The sequence below is a fragment of the Pseudoliparis swirei genome, chromosome 22, assembly GCF_029220125.1.
Source record: "Pseudoliparis swirei isolate HS2019 ecotype Mariana Trench chromosome 22, NWPU_hadal_v1, whole genome shotgun sequence".
Taxonomy (NCBI): domain Eukaryota; kingdom Metazoa; phylum Chordata; class Actinopteri; order Perciformes; family Liparidae; genus Pseudoliparis; species Pseudoliparis swirei.
In genome coordinates this window covers 10,106,209-10,126,545 of record NC_079409.1, presented here as the reverse complement: position 1 = coordinate 10,126,545, position 20,337 = coordinate 10,106,209, and the positions used below count along the sequence as shown (strand labels likewise).

At 40.7% G+C, this 20,337-nt stretch overlaps 1 protein-coding gene across 1 annotated transcript; it reads left to right on the top strand.

The window, feature by feature from the left end:
* The first annotated feature begins 1,513 nt into the window (after nt 1-1,513).
* Nucleotides 1,514-16,128, top strand: spaca6 (sperm acrosome associated 6). The gene is made up of 11 exons (XM_056444708.1): nt 1,514-1,557; nt 4,869-5,093; nt 8,266-8,876; nt 8,974-9,060; nt 9,237-9,308; nt 9,551-9,574; nt 9,667-9,744; nt 10,245-10,348; nt 13,744-13,900; nt 15,708-15,891; nt 16,038-16,128. Exons 3-11 carry the CDS (start codon nt 8,663-8,665, stop codon nt 16,126-16,128), a joined length of 1,011 nt encoding a protein of 336 aa, XP_056300683.1. The 5' UTR covers nt 1,514-1,557; nt 4,869-5,093; nt 8,266-8,662.
* The last annotated feature ends 4,209 nt before the right edge of the window (nt 16,129-20,337 follow it).

Here is a 20,337-nt window from a genome sequence, read left to right as displayed (position 1 = left end):
TGTAGCTCAGTGGGGTAAGGGGGTCGTCGGTTCGATCCCGCTCTCCCCATTAGTTGCAAGTCTAAGTGTCCTTGAGCAAGGCACTGAACCCCCAGTTGCTCCCCGGGTGCATCACTGCAGCCCACTTCTCCTTAATAACTAAGGATGGGTTAAATGCAGAGAATACATTTCGTAGCCTGTGTACCTGTAATCTGTGCAATGACAATAGATTATAACCAATCCAATAAGGTACGGTAGTCAATTGAATGGGAGACAGGAGCCCAACAGGGGTATATGTAGAGAATGTACACACACACACACACACACACACACACACACACCGTCGTCCTGCTGGGGAAGGTCTTGTCTGGAGATCAGCTCTACAGTCGGTGCTCTGCAGTGTGAGGTAGTTGGTTGTATGGTTTCGCATTATAAACGGCATGGAGATAACTCTACAACCTTCTAGCTTTCCCTGCGGAGTCACTCCTTGCCACGTCGATCGTACCGCCAGCAGAGAGGTAAGTATGTTGTTATAGCGTGAGAGGATCTCCGAGTGGTTAATGACTTGAAGTGTTCTTTTCACCTGCAACGATGTCAATCCTCTGAAAGTCAGACTCACTCCCCTTTGCCCAAAGCCCCGGAGGAAGTCTTTCTAACTTCCCCATGAGCCTGTTTGTCATTTTGTGTGACATACCTATTGCAACTGGACATGTTTAGAAGCAACGCCCTGTTGTTTGACGGCAATTCAGTAGTTCCTTCTGCAGCTTTTCAAAGAGGACACTGAATGTGATATATATATATATATATATACAGATATGTATATATCTGTATATATATACATATATAGATGTATATATATAATAATATATATAACCTATACAAGAAATCTTTCTCTCAAATGATGCACAATTAGTCACAGAATTACTGAAAATATAGCCGCAATTTTGAAATCCATGTTTCCCTCTGCATATGGCCAAACAGGCAACTTATTAACAAAATACAATTTAAAAAAGACAACCTCTACCCCATATAATTTGTATTCAGTCCCTGAATGATTCACAACATGAATCATATAATTTACATGAGTCACCCATAAGTCACTGCTTTGCATGTATAAGGCTATTTGTATATGTGTATGTTATACAACAAGTAGATGAGGCTGAAGTTGTACTTTTACACACAGGCTACAACTACTGTACCTCCATGTTACTACTTTGTGCAGTTCTCTACATCCATGCCAGCAACCGCAATCACGTTCTAGTTTCATTCCCCTTCTCCTCCGACGCCTCCCTTCCCCTCCGTTTGTCAGACTGGTGCTTGAGACAGCAGCCATCTGCAGTGCGTTATAGCCGGCTCTCCTCCCCTCATAGAAAAGGGGGAGGATGGGGGGCATATATCAGAATTGTGCTGATTCGGCACTGTCAGTCTAAGCGTTCTTTATCATCCACCGCAGAACGCTTCTCTCCTGCCAGAAGAGACAGTTGTAAGGTGTCCGGAGCAGGCGTCGTGTACATGGGAGGAAGAGCCGTCTGCCCTGCCTCATCCTCAATGTCTCTCGCTCCCTCATGCACCAGTGTGGTAAAGATGGGCTATACATGTGACCGATAATACCTGGCTCCTTTTACAGCATGGCAGATGCTGCAAACTGTGCATATGTGGGAGCTGATTGTTATACAAACATATTCTCAAACAACAACATATTGTTCTCCAATTGTCTTTCACGGTGGAAATCGCAAACAAAATGCCACACCCTCTCCCGATATGAAGCACCATGACCTCATTGTAATACCTTTTGTTTGCGTTCACAAAAACCGGTGTGATTAGGAGTGTGCTGCCCATTTTTTGTTGCTGTTCTTGCAACACCCACTGAGAACAGGAATATCCGAAAGCGACTTGGCAGACACCATTCGAGACTGATGATGTCATCCCTGTGAAGCACTCCCAGTGCTTTGTCTCTCAGTGGCACTGCAGAGTAACCGCAGGCACACACACATACAGGACTGTCTCAGAAAATTAGAATATTGTGATAAAGTTCTTTATTTTCTGTAATGCAATTTAAAAAACAAAATGTCATGCATTCTGGATTCATTACAAATCAACTGAAATATTGCAAGCCTTTTATTCTTTTAATATTGCTGATTATGGCTTACAGCTTAAGAAAACTCTAAAATCCTATCTCATAAAATTTTAATATTTCCTCAGACCAAGTTAAAAAAAGATTTATAACAGCTGAGTGTTTGTCAAGGCTCAGGAAACCCTTGCAGGTGTTTCGAGTTAATTAGACAATTCAAGTGATTTGTTTAATACCCTACTAGTATACTTTTTCATGATATTCTAATATTTAGAGATAGGATATTTGAGTTTTCTTAAGCTGTAAGCCATAATCAGCAATAATAAAAGAATAAAAGGCTTGCAATATTTCAGTTGATTTGTAATGAATCCAGAATGCATGACATTTTTGTTTTTTGAATTGCATTACAGAAAATAAAGAACTTCATCACAATATTCTAATTTTCTGAGACAGTCCTGTATATCCACACCTGTATATGACATTCATCATTCAGGTTGGGACACATTCTACATGTATCACTCTGGTTCGGACACATTCTTTTAACCTGGTATATTATTCTCTATTTTTAGAACCTGGTATAATATTCTTAGAACCTTGTATATTATGCTTAGCATCTGGTATAATATTCTTAGAACCTGGTATATTATTCTCTATTTTTAGAACCTGGTATAATATACTTAGAACCTTGTATATTATGCTTAGAACCTTTTATATTATGCTTAGCATCTGGTATAATATTCTTAGAACCTGGTATATTATTCGTAGAGCCACTATACATTAGTACACCAGAGAGAGCTTCCCTTTCTAGGTTTTTAAGTCAAATTGGCGTCCAGATGGTCGACGTCTCAGAAAGCCGCGCTGCAGTTTAGCGATGTGGCAAGAGACAGACGGAGGAGAGAGACTCCCGCCCGTCATAACCCTAACGTACATGAATTGGTCTTGGTGGCAATAATGCAGGATCAGATGCACGTGAGCTCCCATTGAGTGCAAAGGGATGTTGCAGAACGCGTAGCACACATCACAGATACTGCTAACGCTATCAGCATGTTGGTACTGTGCAAATTCAGGTTGCATGCAGGAGGAAGTGAAGACTCCTGTAGGAAAGGCCGCTGTGAATAAGACAGTTATACACAACAGGATCAAAGCTGGAAATACGTTCAGCTATACTGTGTCTCGAATACCCGCTGATATTTTGACACAGACTAGTCTAGCAATGTGAGTCCATCATGAATATTCATGAGGTATTATGTGCAGTGTTTTTATTTTAACCTACATTCCAGAAAGGTTGGATGCTCGTTGTGCATAGTTATGCAACCGAAACCTCTGCAAAAGCCTTTTGAAAGTAGGTGATGACGGGTTGGTCTCAATCTATTAACATCATATGCAGTTTGTTGTTCTTGCTTTTCAGTGAGACAGGTTTTTTAATTCTTACGACATGCCACATGCGGTCGATGTGCATACTTGCCTTTTCATCCATTTAATACCCTTCACCAGTAATCCATCACGAAGGTGTTATCACAAGCCTCAGTCACTGTTTCTTTGTTTTTCTCTGAATGTGTGACACGTTGCAGATATGTACTGTTATACAACACAGTCAGAAGACTTAGGGGCCATTAAAGAAGCTTACATATCAAGTGTAGTGTCAATGCTCCATCTCGCGGAACAGAGAGACAATCCCTGGCTCAAAATTAGATTTACTCTCATTTCTGAATTTCTCCCAGGGCCAAATTATTCAGTTATCCAACCAACACAACTTTAACTCTCTGTCCTCTCGGAGAGTAGCACACATATTAAAATCAAACTGCCTCTACACATGAACTTATTGAACAGCTCAACATAAATATTAAATGTATAAAAATATGAGAATTTGAAAACATTATAATCCATTAAATATGCAATTTCTTTGTTTTTGCATGCGACACAAAGTGGGTTTCTTTCTCAGTGTTTCATTGTGCTTAAACATTTGTGCCATTTTGAATGTACCGAACCGCAACCTGCATATTGTCCACCTCTGAAGTTAAGCTGTATGATTAAGACGCATTGTTGTAATTGACAAAGCTTTACATGATGGGTTTATTTAATGCGTTTGATGTCACTCCCGCTGCAATTTACAGTTGTGTTGTATCAACACCATAAATCCTATAATCAATTTGATGATGGGATGATTGCTGTACACATCGGAGGAGGTAGTAATGTCAGGCTCCAGGTTCACGAGGCTCCTGGGCTTCATATGTTCTCTCTATTCTCATTCTATTAGAGATTCTGACCCTCCCCCTCCATCCCCACTTTCTGCTTGCCTCTCTGCCACCCTACCCCCCTCCCCCCATCGTCTCTCACACACACACACACACCCACACTGTTCCCCTTTTTCGTAGACACACATACAAACCCATGCATGCACTCACTGCATTCTTATTCACTCTCTCTTTCTATCGCTCACACACACACACACACACACACATACAGACTGGTGTGTGTGTGTGTGTGTGTTGGGGGCTGGGGGCACTGGGCTAGTAGAGACGTGAGGCTTGAAAAACGTGAGAGGAAAAGGGGGAGACGGAAGGATGACGACTAGAGAGTGAAAAAAGAGGGAGAGGAAGGAAGAGAGGAGACTTTGAGGTACAATGAATGCAAAGAGGGACGACGACATCAAGATTGCAGCACGGAGGGTAAACGAGAGTGTGTCTGTCTGTGTGTGTGTGTGTGTGTGTGTGTCATCTGTAAGTGTTGAATAGCATGTGCAGCGGGAGGTTTGGGGTACAAGCAGGCATTTGGAGCACGCTTTTTACTCTGCTTTTTATTTTCCTCTTGTTTGCAGCTCTGAGCGTTGGTGACGGCAGCCCTGCAGAGACAAAAGACGAGCAGCTGTTTCGATGTTGGTGTTCGTCAGGCAGGTGGAGAGCAGAAAAATGGAATCAATACTATTGTCTGTAACCTACCTGCCGCTGGGCTCTCTGTCTGGCCCCAGCATAGACCATCAGAGAAAGAGAGGAAACACAGACTCCCTCTGACTGGGAACAGAAAAGAAGAGGCAGACTATAAGGTGATTTACGTTTCTTCTTCTTTCATCTTTGATATTTTGCACGCAAGAGATAAGTGCAGATTAAGGATTTTAAGGCGGTTTATTTTTTTATTCAGAGTTGACATGCATTTTAGTCTGAAACTTTTTCCTCTCTTTTGACAGTAATAGAACTCGTCATGTTTTGCTGTATGTGCATGCATGTGTGCACTCTTCTAACTGTATATATTTGTACTATGAATATCAATGTGTTTGCACTCACTGAAAAGCCTTTCAACTTGTGTCCCGGCTGCATGTTGTCGATCGGTCATATTTCACGTTTCATGTTTAAATCGCATCTTGTTCTCATTCTCACTTTTTTTTTAAACCTTATTTGTAAATCTCAGATAAAAATAAGTATGTCTGAAATGCACCCCATTATAATTACCTTTCATACATCTGGCAAGAGATAAACGAGCAGCTGTCGAGGAATTGAAACGTCATGACTGGTAGTGTTGAGCAATATGCATTTACACCTGCTGCAATTATCACAAATGAGTTCAACATAGAAATGACCATATCTTTCCTTTCTATATTTTTCTTGGTGCATTATACCAATTTTTAAAAACAGGACAATTGGATGTTGTGAAAACATACAAACAATTAAGACACAAAGACAAGTACACTAGACATTAAGCACAACACAGCAGTTGATATGGAACTGGCACGGTGAGTTGGCGGTGTTGGACGTGACATGTTTGATGAGGTGACGTCTCTTAACGACAAAGATGGCAATAGCAACGAGGAAAGGAGGGAAAGAGATGAGCCAGGGAGTCTTTTTTATTTCACTCGTGCTTTGTTTTACTTGATGAAAACATGTCACAAAATGTGCAACTCTCCCTTTTCCCCCCCCCAGCACATGAACATATGCAGTCAACATGTGTCATTCTGTCTGTCTACCAATAGGTGGCGTTGACTTCTGATATTTCTAGCTGTTCATTTTCTTTCTTTCATCACCAAAAGAAAGTTTTACGTTAATATGTTTGATAAAATATTTTCTAAGGTGTCATAGTTTTATTTAATTTACAGGTGGATTTACGTCTCACCTTGTCTTGCTCTCGTTTCATCTTAGCTGGAAGTCAGAAGAAAGATCCTCTCTCGCTCTTAATATTGGAATAATAAAACATATTACAGTTTGACAAATTAATAAATGGTGCGAAATTTGGACTGTAAATTCCTCTTGAACTTACAAAACTTAACTTCGATTAATTTAGGGAGTTGCGAAGGATCAAAACTCAGCAATTCTAAATATGAGTTGTTAAGCACAAGTTTCGTTTTAGGCAAAGATTCTGCTATTTATGTGTCTTACATCGAGGAAAGGGTTCGGGCCATGAGTAAGAAGATAAATGTCCTTTACTTTGACATGTAAGTTAGTTTCTCGACTACATTTCTGCTGCTAATATTTCTTAAATAGGCTTTGAGAGTATTTGAAAAGCCTTCTCAGTTCACTGAGCTCAGAAAAGACTAATTTGTCAGTGCAAGCTCAATAAATCATGTTAAAAAATGCCCATGATCTATAAACAGTTTAAAATGAATTGTTTCTCCATCATTAATTGTCTCAACTGCAGCATTGCTGAGATTATTTGAGCCTGGCTGTGAACAATATTACTTTGCTTGTCATTTCTGCACTGCAAGGCAAATGATTAGTGTGGCTGAAATGCAGAAAAAATGTGATTAGGTTTTTAATTGATCTGATTAGTTTTGCTTGTGATCTGCAGCGAGCGAGGAGACCGGTCGGTGCCGCAGAATCCAAATGTCAGATGAGGTCATGTCTTTTCCTCGATGCAGCCACTCTGCGGTTCTTTCTTTAAATACGTTTCATTGCTCTTTTTTTTTAGCTTTGAACACATATTTAAAGCCTTCCTGTGTGTTTTGATTCCTCAGTATGCCCCTCTGTCCCTGAGACCCTTAACCTGTGAGGTCAAAGCAGGTCACAGGCGAGGTCCTCGGGAACAGGGCTGCATTCAGTTTCAACATCCTACAAAAAAAGGCTGTTATGATGATGATGATGATGATGATGATGATGAAGAAGAACTTCTCTTCTCCTGCAGCCCAGACACTCAGGGGGCCAACCCTATTGGCTGGCTTTGTGTTATAGCCCTCAATGGGGCTAGTGGGAAGACAGCCGAGGGTTGTGACCCCGTCAGTTACATCACTTTCAGAAATCACTTGTACGTGTACACTTATGTGTATGTTTTGTAATGTGTGCTTGCCGTGTTTTCTACCTAAGTTATGCTAATAAAATGTGCCAAAAAAAGGTTGTAATAATGTTTTTTTCTTTTTTTATATATATTTCTTTCTGTCCGATACCCAAAAACTGAAAAAAACACAGGTGTTAAATTTGCAAACTCAGTCTGCATAATTTATACGCACCTTTGCTGCACTGAGCCAAAAGACTGGATTTTTTAATATGAAGCGCCAGTGTTCCTATTTTTTATGTACAACTTGTAAAAAAGATATGTATGGTCATGAGAAGATTCCTTAATAAAAGTGTAGTAACAAATTGTAATATGTACCCAAACTCACCACGGACACATATTTGTGTATTTTCCACGTCCGTCCGTCTGACTTTGGCAGTCCTGGAGCAGACTCTTGCCTAATATTGATTGTCTTGTCTGTGTGTAGACAGATGAATGCATTAGTACCCAGCTCACCCTGCCACTGGAAATATATTAAGTTCATGTATTTGGCACCCTGTCTGGTTGCCATGGAGATGCATGGGGAGAGAGGGACCAGGGAGGAGAGGGTGTGGGGGGCGGGGGGAATGAGGAGGATGGGAGACCGAGTGGGGGATACAGGATGGGATGAGGCAGTAGACTTGATTTGTAGTCCCGTTCCCTCTTCCACCTCCTCTGCTTCTGTCTGTCACCTTCCTCCTGCCTCCTGCACCCTCCTCTTAAATCCTCCTCGCTTCATTTTCCTTTTTTCTACTTCACTACTTCTCAAAACATCTTAACTCCAGCAGCAAAAATATGCGCTGTCTCGCCCTCTCGCTGCTCATTATTCTAATGATGATCCTTTTGTCCCTATTTTTTTTCTCTTTGGCTTTGACTCTCCGTCTCCCCATCCCCGCACCACCAGTTAGACTTTCACTCTTTGTGTATTTCTCTTGACTTTTCTTATCAACCTGCTTTCCACTTTGTCCCTTCTACTGCAGAAGCATTCAACTCCATCTTCATTTGCCCCTCTCCCCGACACCGCCGCCTCCCACCTTGGCTCGCTCCATCTCTGCTCTGCAGTAAAACTGGTGCATTGAGGCAGCAGGAAAATCGGGGGAGACAATAGAATTGAGGGAAGTATGGAGGGGAGTCCGTGATACTCTGCTTTCAATCCCAAACATGTTTAAGAGACATGAGCAGGATATTTTTAAGATCTTATGTTAAATTTCATGTGGGATATATATACCTTGAATTCATATTCAAAGTTTAGATTTTTCAAGCTACTGAATATTACACATCCCTCTGGTGTGGTCACTATGGTTGTTGTAATTCAGGATTTGAATAAAAACAATTCATACAGAAACCTTTGCGTGAGATTGTTGCTCATGCTGCAAAATGTGCACGTCTGCTTTGTGTCTGGTGTGTGTTAGCTTGCTGTTCAGGACGTCTCTGAGCTGCTTCCAGTGCTTTGTTGATGTTCCTGACAGTCTCCGCCTGTGTTGGGGTCACATTTTGACTGAACACAATGTTAGAAATGTTGACGCCTGCTTCAGGATGCTGGACCGCATATTCAACAACCATAAGAGAGTAATTAACGCTGGGAGAGTGGGTGCGTAAAATTATCTTTTTGATGTATTTTCTGAGAATGTTTTAGGCAAAAAAACAAAAGCACCGTGTCCGCAGTAATATGTGTGTCCCTCATCCAGGTGGAGGTTATGACAAACAACTGAAAAAAATTCTGGATGCAGAGATCCTGCCCATGGTGAAAGAGTTCCATGGAAAGCAGAATAATGGTAGCTGAACACCTGCTCGTAACTGCACGATTTAATGAGTCTTTAGAGCATCATAACTGGTCAGAAACAGAGGAATTAGAAATGAGATTTCAAAACGATGCCCCAAAGCACACAATTCACCACTGTGTGTTGAGCCAACTATTTCAGTCTTCCTCCTCCTCATCTCCATCCATCAGACACAGTGTATGAGGAAAGATTGCAGACGGCAGCAGACAATTTCATCGCAGCTGCCTCCAAACTGCCTAGAGGTGAGACATGGTTTACCCTTTTCCTTCATCTTTTCCTCTCCGGTAAGGCCCATATTTGGGCATTACAGCTTCCTCAGATCTCTGTACTCACTGTAATAAGATAGTTATGTGATGACACCCTTTCAAATACTGTGGAGAATAGAGGAAGCAGTCAGGTTGAACTGACTCATACCTCTGGATGTTGGCACTGAATCAATGTATCTGATCGTGATATAACTTCGTATCTCCTTGTGTTCCCACAGTCTCCGGATGCTTCCCTCCTTGTGGTTTGTGTATTTTTTTATCTCTTCAATAACATCATTTCTGTCATTAAAAAGAAGAAACCTTGTATCAGTGTTAGTTTCACACACTCATTCAGGTTTTCAGAGTGCAGGTGCAGTATACAACTGTATTACCTGCCAGTATGACTCCTGTGAATTCCCTCTCGACTGTCCAAGTGAGTATTAATAATCAAACACATTGGGTTAGTAACATGGTTAGGCTACATCACAATTTCTAAATAGGAAAATGAGTTATCCAGATTTGACACATCCTTATTTAACTATATTCTCACCCTCATAAGTATACACTCTTAATCCTTGAAACGCTGCGTGTTTGATCCTTGAAATGCTCTTAGCGGAAAGTTTAAATTTGAAAAAGAGACCACGGCAAGGTTTTATTTCCACACATTATAGACTTTGCACGGAATCCCCAAGGTACTCTTTAAGTCCTTGGCTTCTTTATGCAAGGTGACTGTTGACTCCCACACACGATGGTATTCATATCAACGCTGTACAGCACAGCCAGAGTTTAGCATATCAGCATTTTTACTCCATTCCGCAGAGACTGGGCTTAAGTATTATCATTAAGGAAGGCTCAGACTGCAAGAGCTGCCCCCCATGAATGTTATCTCTTTCTCTGTGTGTGTGTGTGTGTGTGTATATGTGTGTGTGCCAGTTAAAGAGATGAATGCAACAGAGAACAGCAGGAGCCAAATGTGGTGTGAAGTGCCATTCCACTTACCCAACGACATCGAGATGATCTGGAGGGTTGCAGAAGAGGTACGCTTTGCATATGGAGAACCTTTCAAAGAATAGATCAATATTTTGAGTAAAATGCATTTTGTTTTTTCTTTCCCAAGAGTTAAATGAGAACATTGATACCACACCTGTGTTTGACTCTTAAATATGAGCCTGGGGCCAGGCATCAAGGAGTCTGGCTGAGCATGAAGCCTGGCTCTGACCTGAGCTGCGATGCACGGGTCAACCTCTACGCTTTCAAGAAAATATCTGGGACTCGGGTCAAAAGTAACAAAACAGTGGTATTCCGAATGAGTTTTTAAATTATTTAGGAAAACATTGTTGTGCATTATAGTCCACCTCCTTGTCCCCTTTCTCTCACCGCAACACTTAATCCGTCCTCAAACCTGACAATTATGCTCCGATAACACATTATTTTTCCGTCCGGTTTTGGTTGATTAACGGATACCTTTACGGGTTGGGCGGTGAGAATTGGTCTTCAGTGCATACATACCCACCACAAGTAGCTGCATGAAGACTAGGGACGAGCTTAGATAGTAGGGAGACTCTACACCAAGTTGAGGGTTATTCCTCATTGCACACAGGGGTTCACTTTGTGGGGTCTGTCTGGGTCTGCCGCTACACGTGGCTTTTCTTGGTCGTCTTTGTAAATAGTTGAGATGTCGGAGGCTGAGGCGTTCGTTGATGCTCCATCTCAGGAGTCCCTGGATGTGTGCACAAGAGAGCAGCTGCTCTGGATTGCAGATCATTACTCAGTGGTGGTTGAAGGGGACAAACGATTCAAAGAGAATATCAAAGATGCTATAGTGTCAAAATTGATTGAGAGAGGAATTATGTCTGAGGGTGAAGATTCTGGCCCTAGTCCTATTACTGTGTCTTTTCGAACTCATGGACTAACGTTTGAGCAACAGAAGGAGATTGTGCTGTTGCAGATGGAACATGAAAAGAATAAACAGGAGAGTAAAATGGAACATGATAAACTGGAATTGGAAAACATTACACACACATTCACATGGACACTACTGATGTTACTGACTGCCACACTTCACTACGTTATGTTTCTTTATTACGTTAAATAAACACTTTTCTTTAACTTAGGTTACTGCTGTGTCCGCGCCATATTTGTCATGGCCTAAGAGCCAACATAACGTTGTGACAAATTGGGGGCTCGTCCAGCTTTTTTCCCGTGTGCAGTAGGTGACTTGGGAACGTGTAGCGGTGGGCTGTTGGATTTGTTTGCTTGCAGCATTTGCGGCAAATACACGGTAAAAAGCAGTGGCGGGCCGTGGGCCTGGGGCCTGGGCCTTCAGTGAGGTCCTACAGTCCCACCCGAATTAATCCACCTCTTATTACTATCATTATGATGCCATGGCTCTAGACCAGGGCTGCTCAATACGTCGATCGCGGCGTAGTATTGGTAGATCGCATGACATTAAAAACAATTGGCACGTCTTTGTTCATTTATTAAACTAAACAGCCGTCTGATGTTGATCGTATCTACACAACAGCATGTCATTTCTTCTGCAGAATGTCACTTGCACCAGTATGTTCACTACACAGGGCATTGAAAACAGATTTCAAGTATAAAATCGACATCTTCTCCTCCTTCCGCCATTGTGGGTTGAAAAAACAGCTTTGTAGTCAATTAATTCCTTTATCAAATTCAGTTTCCTAGTTCTGAGATTTTGCGTCTACCTGCCCATAGGCCCCGCCTCTCAATATTGGTAATCTGCTAGCTGGCTCCTGTGCGGTTCTGATTGGTTGACACAACATCGTCATTCCCATTCACTTGAAGCTACCAGCGCCCGCAATGTTGATTCTGAAGGCCTAAGGGCAGATTTTAGCCCGATGGCTGAATATGATTGGATAAAAGATCTAACATAAAGACCAGCCTATGAAATTAAGAGAATAACTCTTACTCTGGGAAATAATTGAATACATATTTGTGGGAAAATATATTTAGAAAAAAATATATATTCTGATGAGCCACTGGTAAAAAGTGTTCTTAAGGTGGGTTTACATCGTAACCTAGCCGTACGTGATGCATATATGCAAATGTTTGTTTGAGCACTATCGAGGGCATTCATTTGTTGCCAATGCCGCTGGTAAATTAAGCTGCTCGTGGGATTTCAGGTTTTGGGATTGAGCTACTCGGTAAATTACAATATTTATTGTGGTCTTTGCTCTGCAGTCTTCGAGGAGGTTCGTTACGTTTATGCTGCGGCGGGTCCAGATGACGATTGCAGGTTGCTCTGTGCGTAAATGGTGTGGAATTTCCCCTGTTAGGCGTCGCGACGTTCCCTGTTGGGTTCGTTGAGCGGTGTTTGTTGTTCTTCTGTGGCGAACGTGGGTGAAGCTTGCTTGGGAGCATGGCCGTGGTTTCAGGGGAGTTGCTAGTTTGCTAGTCGCTCTGCTAAACCAGCGGTCTTTAGTGCATCATGAGTCAACTAAATTGGAATGCATGTTCAAAATAATAAATAACTTCATAATCCTAGCTTTCAAACAGGCAGCATGGGCGTGATTGTTCCATTGGTGCCTGTCGTCAGTGAGAAGGTTATCCTGGGCGTGATTGTTCCATCTTGGGCTGTCGTTGGTGAGAAGTATCCTATGCAAAAGAGGTGGCACGTTGTTTGCGTTTTCAGTTGTTTTGAGTCAACGTTGGACCGCCCACGGAACAGTAGGTTTCTGTGTAGTTGCGCTCAGGTTTTCACCTGAGTCCGGTGCTGCTACCTGTGTTCTGATACTGGATAAAGCACGAGAGAGATTAATGCAGGAGGTCAACGTTGCATTTCCCATATTGTTGTTGAGGGAGGAGAATCCCTCGCACTTTCCACGCCAATGTGGGAAGATCAGCAAACACGATTTCAAATGGGCTCAAACCTTTGTTGTTCTCTTTCTCATTCTCATGCACATCAAGACCTGTGTCCTCACAACATTTGGCAAATTTACACAACAACAAACCTTTGTGATCAGGGCCGATCGATAGTTTAGCAGTTGCGGTGGTGAAGAGGCCCTATATATATATATCTTTATTCCAGACTCATGGGTCCATAAAACAACAAACACAAATACAACAACAATATATAAAATATATATATATATAAAACCACAATTTAGAAATTTAAAATTAGGTTTTTGTGCAGTTTAAACAAACCAGATAGAACATGTTAATTACTGAGCTTCAGAGGTGTCGGTGGTTTGGTGTTGCCTCTTGACAAATTCACACCTGCTCTTTCCCTTATTTCTGGATTCATAATTACGCCTACAAGAGTGGTATCAATCTTCTCATCTACCTTCTGGCATGAAATTGAATACTGTTATTAACCAAAGCTATTACCGTACGCATATAAAATAGTTCTTTGTATATGTGCAGATTATACATCATCAGCATTTGTAAAAATGTAATGCCTTGACAGCGGAAAACCCAGCAGGTGGATCAGTTTAAAGAAGTGACTGCGGGGTTGGACAGGCTCTACGCCATACCTTCAACCAGCTTGCAGCATCAGGGCACCTACCAGTGTGAGATCTACTCAGGCCAACGCTCCATTGTCAGGCTTTACTACTATCTCACAGGTAACAAGATGCACCACTCTCAGGAGAAAGAATAAGAAATGTGGTGAGTCCTGATTGATGGGAGGACAAACCAAGAGAATATGCTTAGAAGATACAAATGCAGCATAGATAAGGTCAGCATACTGAGAATAGCTGTGGGGAGACAGGGGGTTTTAAAGAAAATGAGAAAAATGTAAGTATTAAAACCCAAATATATATTGACAGTCTATGAAACGAAATGGAGGCCATCAATTATATACAGTAGAGGCTACAAATCATCTTCTGTGAGCTTTGACCAATCTACTTTAAAGTGTTGTTCATGGTTATCATCATTACTGGTCAACTCAGGTAGGCTCTCAAAATGTAATCTCAAAGGTATGTTATCTGATGTAGCCATCCTGGAGGCATGAGTAGGGGTCCCCAAACTTTTTCCTGTGAGGGCCACATAACTTTTACCTTCTCTGATGGGGGCCGGGGTCAGTTTGTAACAGAAAAAGTGTGAAGATTGCAGGGGTGCCTAAATGTAAACATTTATTGTTTTCCAGAAAGCCACATAAATAAATATTAATAAGCCTTTCCGGGATCTTGAGAGGAAAAAAAGTCAGGAAATAAATAACACTATTTGTGAAATAAATAATAACCAAATAACCCTCTCTGGGTTCTTCACAGAAAAAAAGTTTATTGAACATTAACTTTCCATTGTGCCGTGCACAATCTTAACAGGTAAAGGTTTAGCTTAGTTGTCAGAGCAGAATCTCTTCCTCAAATGACTCATATGAGCAATCTCTCAAAGTTCTTGTGTTCCTTCCTTATAATCCTTGTATAGGTTCCAGTAGGCTTGTAGACACCGCTGTTTGCAGCTCTCTCTCATCAACTTCTGTGAAACCCACAAAGCAAGCAGGCTAAGAAACCGAACTAAGTTGGCAGTATTCCGTTCTATTTGACAGGGGCTAGTCTATGATTTGCGTGGCCAGACTAAAAAAGATCATAAAAATAAATAAATAAATACATTTTAAAAATCATAATGCGTCACTGGTATTGTTCAGGGGGCCGGGCCAAATGTGGAGGCGGGCCGTATCCAGCCCGCGGGCCTTAGTTTGGGGACCACTGGTCATGAGCGTCAGCTGTACACGGACAGTGATCCAGCCAAGATGTTGCGTGCCATCCTTCACTAGTATATGTGTAACTATTCTAGGTTGGCAACAGCACTTTGCTGGAAAGAACCAACTTGTTATCTTGACAAAATTGCATTAAGTGTTGACCAAACAGGTAGTTATTATCTGAAATATCAGCGTTCATATCCCCCAAAATAAATATATTTGTGTGTGCACTTTCTTTGACAAAATAACTTATACAAGCGAGCCTATGAAGGTATTCATCCTCGTTTTGGTTACTCTCATAAGGGGTGTAAACATATAAAATTACAAAAACAGTCTTATGTACAACTTGTATTGCTATGCACCAGTCCACCTCTCGCCTAATCACACTGACCAGTGGATCATACTTTTTATGCCACAGAATTGCGACCCCACCAGGTATTCTGCCACGCACTATTCTCTTGCTTAGATCTGTTGTGGATTCTCCTGCCCCATGAAAGTCTGTATTGATTAAGTTTATCCAGGTCTTGTTTGGCTAAAAAAGTATCTTGTATATCTCACGTCGATTTGTGCTCAAATGTAATCGGCCATTATTACAAATAAAATGTTAACTTTTTACTCAATAAACTGTCTTTTTATTTGATCACTCTCCCCATTCCTTCACCATTACTCGTTGTCTTTTGACCTCAACGTGAGTTGAACTGCTCCCCTGTATTCTGTCCCGCTCTAAGTGACCCCCCAGGTTGTGGCAGGCCACACAGAGCTGCAGGAGATATTCGACCTGTCTCTGCTCCCAGGAGGGCGGTTACTCCCTGCGCCTGGTGGTTCGGCCCGCTCCCTCCTCCTCCTCCCCTCGCCACTGCTTCTCACCGCCTGTTTAACTGCTTTGCTTCTGCTGCTGTTCCTCTCCCTGGGGTAAAACACATCTTTACTTCTGCAATATGAGACACAAACAGCAAAGACACTTATAAACACCTTACCTGAGAAGTCAAGATGCACCCAGCGAAGGCAGATAGTTAGTATCATATACTAATTTCTACTTTTTCCCTTTTCTAATGCAGAGTTCTGTATTGGTCATCTAAACATGAGCAAACACATGATGATGAACATGCAGATGATGATGGAGATACAGATGAGGATTTGGGATTCTGAGAGTTGGGAAGATGCATAGAGTGCAATAAAAGCATTTCATCAAACCTCTGAGCTTCTGTAGAGACTTGCTTCATAGTTTACAGAAAGTCTGCGCGTGACTCCTTACCCCAATAAAGGGCAGGACACTAATTAGTGGTGCCCAGACAACACTGGACAGTCTGAAGCAACCACCATTATTCTTATTTGTGTGTGACGGTGAGTGGGAGTAACTAACTAGATTTACTCACTTACTGTAAGCAGAAATGTAGTTTTAGTACAGAAATACTGGACTCTTCTACATTTATCTGACTGCTAAAGTTACAGACTAGCTTACATATTTTTATTTAGCATACAAAACATATGATGAGCTTTTAAAATGTTTTTGATTACCCTGCCAACAGTGTGTAGTTGACATAAGCTCCACTTCCACAAGCTTCAATAAATATGCTGCATTGAAATTATTTTAAGTCAAAATAACGTGAATGTAAATAGATCAAACACTCTGAAAGGTACCATTTTGCATAATTTGTTTCTGATATATTGTGAGCATGTTGTCTAACACCGCTGCACTTTAACTGAAGTAATATTTTAAATGCAGTGTTGTCCAATTACCATCAAATGTAAAACCCCACAAAACCAACTGATGCATCAGGCAGTCAGGCCTTCATGTGACCACAAGGAGGCAGCAACACAAACATTCCATCCCATGCAGTGTTGCCAGGTCCGCGGTTTTCCCGCGGAATTGGGCTACGTTTGAAGTGTTGCCGCGGTTTGAATTTTTTGTCCGCTGGTTCGGGTAGACCTATTTTGGCATGCACATTTCATGAATATCTTTAAATAAAAATTCATATTTTAAATGAAATAATTTATTTATACCCAAATCCAACCAAACTGACTCCAGATCAGCACGTACACACATTTTATTTATGATAATATACTGTATCTAATTACACAAGGCCAGTTTAGGACCTAGGTGAAATAACTGTTTAGGGAAAACTGCTTTTAATGCTGGCATACTAAACATTTGGTGTTACTTTGTAGATATTACAATACATTTGGCAATGATAGCAATGCTGTTGGACTTTAAAAGCAGTGTATATGGTTTGGCACGGGCATATTTTGAGTTCTGATATTGGGCTGGTTTTTGGGGTGGTTTTGATTGGCCATTGGGCTGGTTTTGTCACAAAGACCTGGCAACCCTGATCCCATGTTAGAAAGCACAAGAAGAAGAAGATACCCAAGACCTCTCAGAGGAGGTTGAGCTTAAACTGTGTTAATACATGTGCATTGTGTCACATTGGGTCCGTGGTACAAAGAATATTGTGTTGCTAAAACTAAATACAACATCCCCAAGCACAAATCTGAGTCACGTGAGGATGGTGAAGTCCATCTCTCGCCAAACACATTATTACTGAGAATGTAACACTTGAGTCATACTTATTGTGTGCTAACAAATGGATTTCTTAGACCTGAATGCTGAAAACCCTCTGATGTCATAGCCAGCCTTTATGGACCAGTCAAGAGTAAAAGTCAAAGTGAGAGTAATTAAACGTTATATAATTTGTTATCCTTTTGTACTTTGTACAGTGCGACATCAACACACTTTTCACGATGGAAAATGTGAAAAGTCACTGGTGTATACTTTCTATATGTGACAAAGATAAGCATCAATGTACTCCTTTTAGACTTTTCTTAAACTCCAGCATAAAGTTTATTGTCTTGACAACACATCACCTGTCGACCGATTCATACTCTCTAATTAAATGTGTCATAAGCAGAAACATGTTTAACCTGCATGCCACCAATGCTTTATGGTCATCTTTGAGCTGCAGAGTAGCTTACATTTGAGTAAGATCACAACAGTCGGTTGGTGTCCATAGAGGAAGAGAACAGTGTGTTTATAGCTTGTGAACTTTAATCTTCAGTAAATTAGACAAACCATTTGTCTAACAATCATGTTATTGATGAATGCTCTGCTGAAAGTATTTTACTTATTTCTTGATAATGAAATAGTTGCTAGGAACCTCCTGTTTTCTTCTGATAACTGCAAGCCAATAGGCTGGAGCAGTGGTTGGTGGTTCCAGGTACAAGAGGGAGATATCAGACAACTCAGGCACAGTCTGCTCTTGTCGGCATCACCCCACACAAATTCAGTGCCTGCCTTTTGCTAGAGACCACCCATTCTTAATGCAAAGGGGACTCATGACTGAGCGATAACACACTACATCAAAGATGTCCACCTCAAGACCAAGTAATGAAACATTCACATTATGAAAAGACCTTGCCCTTATCTGGGATGATAAGAAATCGGAAGTCATAAGTCCACGTACACAGTTACATCCCACTAAGAATGATCACATCTCAGCATAATATTGAGTCTAATGATGGGACTAAACTTTACTCAAATATCCAATATTTCTCAGTCAGTTGTTGGTCCACCACTTTGGTCAATACTGAAATGTTTATCCAACCATAGACCATTTCACATTTCGTTAACACACACACATTCTAAATGTGTCCCACTTTATTTCCTGCAGTGCAAGGAATATATAAAAGAAGAAAGGGTCATTAGGTTATCCTGATGTAGTGTTGCATTTGTGCCCGACATCGGTGCCAGTTCTTTGAAGTTAATGGGGCGGGCATGGCGAATCCCACTAAAAAACATCATATCTGTGTTGTTTTGACTGTAAAAATACTTCCACAAAAAAAATGTGTATTTGTATCTAAGTGTGCATGTTTGTTTTTCTTGTTATGGCTCTGCCAGCAACTGAATATAGCTAAATAATTAGGATGTATATTCAAACAGACAGCGCCAACCGGTTATCACTGACTAGACTGTAAAAATAACCAGTTAAATGTATTAATTCACTTGTAAAATGTGGCAATCGGCGCCAACTAACTGAAAATAATGTATAGACCTGCCTAAAACTTCATAAATATCATTAATTGTTGATTGGTTGGTAGATGATGGGTTAGTTACTGAAAACAAAGATGTGGATATTAAGGCCCGCCACCAATGGGAAGGAATGGCCTTCTCTACTGTATTCAGTGTTGCAGTCCCGTTCTAAAGGTGTGTTACCTAAACCTAGGTCTGTTTCCTGTGAAAATGAAGTTTTATTTAAAACGTGTTTTTTATTCTCTAAATATTTGAATGAAACAACTGACAACAAAACTTTTAACGGACGATTTTAACACACACACAAAAATTACAATTTAACTTTTCTTTTTTCTTTTACTTACTCTGATATACTCTAACTCAATAAATTGGTTCGATTTTTTTTGCAAACAAGATAAAGATATGTCATAATACATACAAGGATTATTGCAACAATCTGTTTGGGGCGTACAATTTCTACAACAGTTCTGCTAACCACTTTTGAACTCCACAGTAATTTTCCCGAAATTAACGATGTCTTATCTGTGGAGAAAACACAATCTGAGGACTGACCGGGATCTTTGAGTCTTATAAAGCTCTAGTGGAACGTCTAAATATAGCAATAAATGACTCAACGCTAAGCTCGTCGTTTAATAGGCAGATTGCTTGTATTTTTTCCACTGACTTGCTCTGTTGCCAAGGAAACCAATGATGTATTGTTACATGCCTTACAGCAGGAAAAAACTTTTAGGATGTGAAATTCTGTCTGAATAATCTTTGCTGTAAAGTCTAGATTCTATTCGCCATTCTTGACACTTTATGAGCTCCAACATCACTGAGATTATACGTCACAAAGGTTTCTTCAGTAGTATATATCACATTTGACACATCTATATATTAGTAAATACAAGGTGTGGTTTCTTTTCTTAGCCTTCAACTTTGAAATGTTTTAAGCTTTCATTCTGGCTTATGATATTATACACCCATCATATGAGAAGTAATCCATGAGCACACCTATGTGCGTGTTTGCTTCCAATTCATCAAGTTTTTTTCCAACTGCTGACATTTAGCACATATGTGTTATAATCATTACCCTGTTTTGTTTCTCTGCCCCAGTTATATTTTTCACAAACAATATTTCTGAAGCGAAACTCCATTCAGCCAAATTATTTTTTGAATTACACCGACTTTAGCATGTTGATATTTCTTAGACAGTGACAGTTTCAGGCAATAATAAATCTCATCAGTGCAGCGAATTAAAAAATGTTTTTATTGACACAAACTAAATAATGTTTTCCTGATCTATATTTCAGTTTTTCCATTTTTGGGAAATGATGCTCAATGACTGACAATAT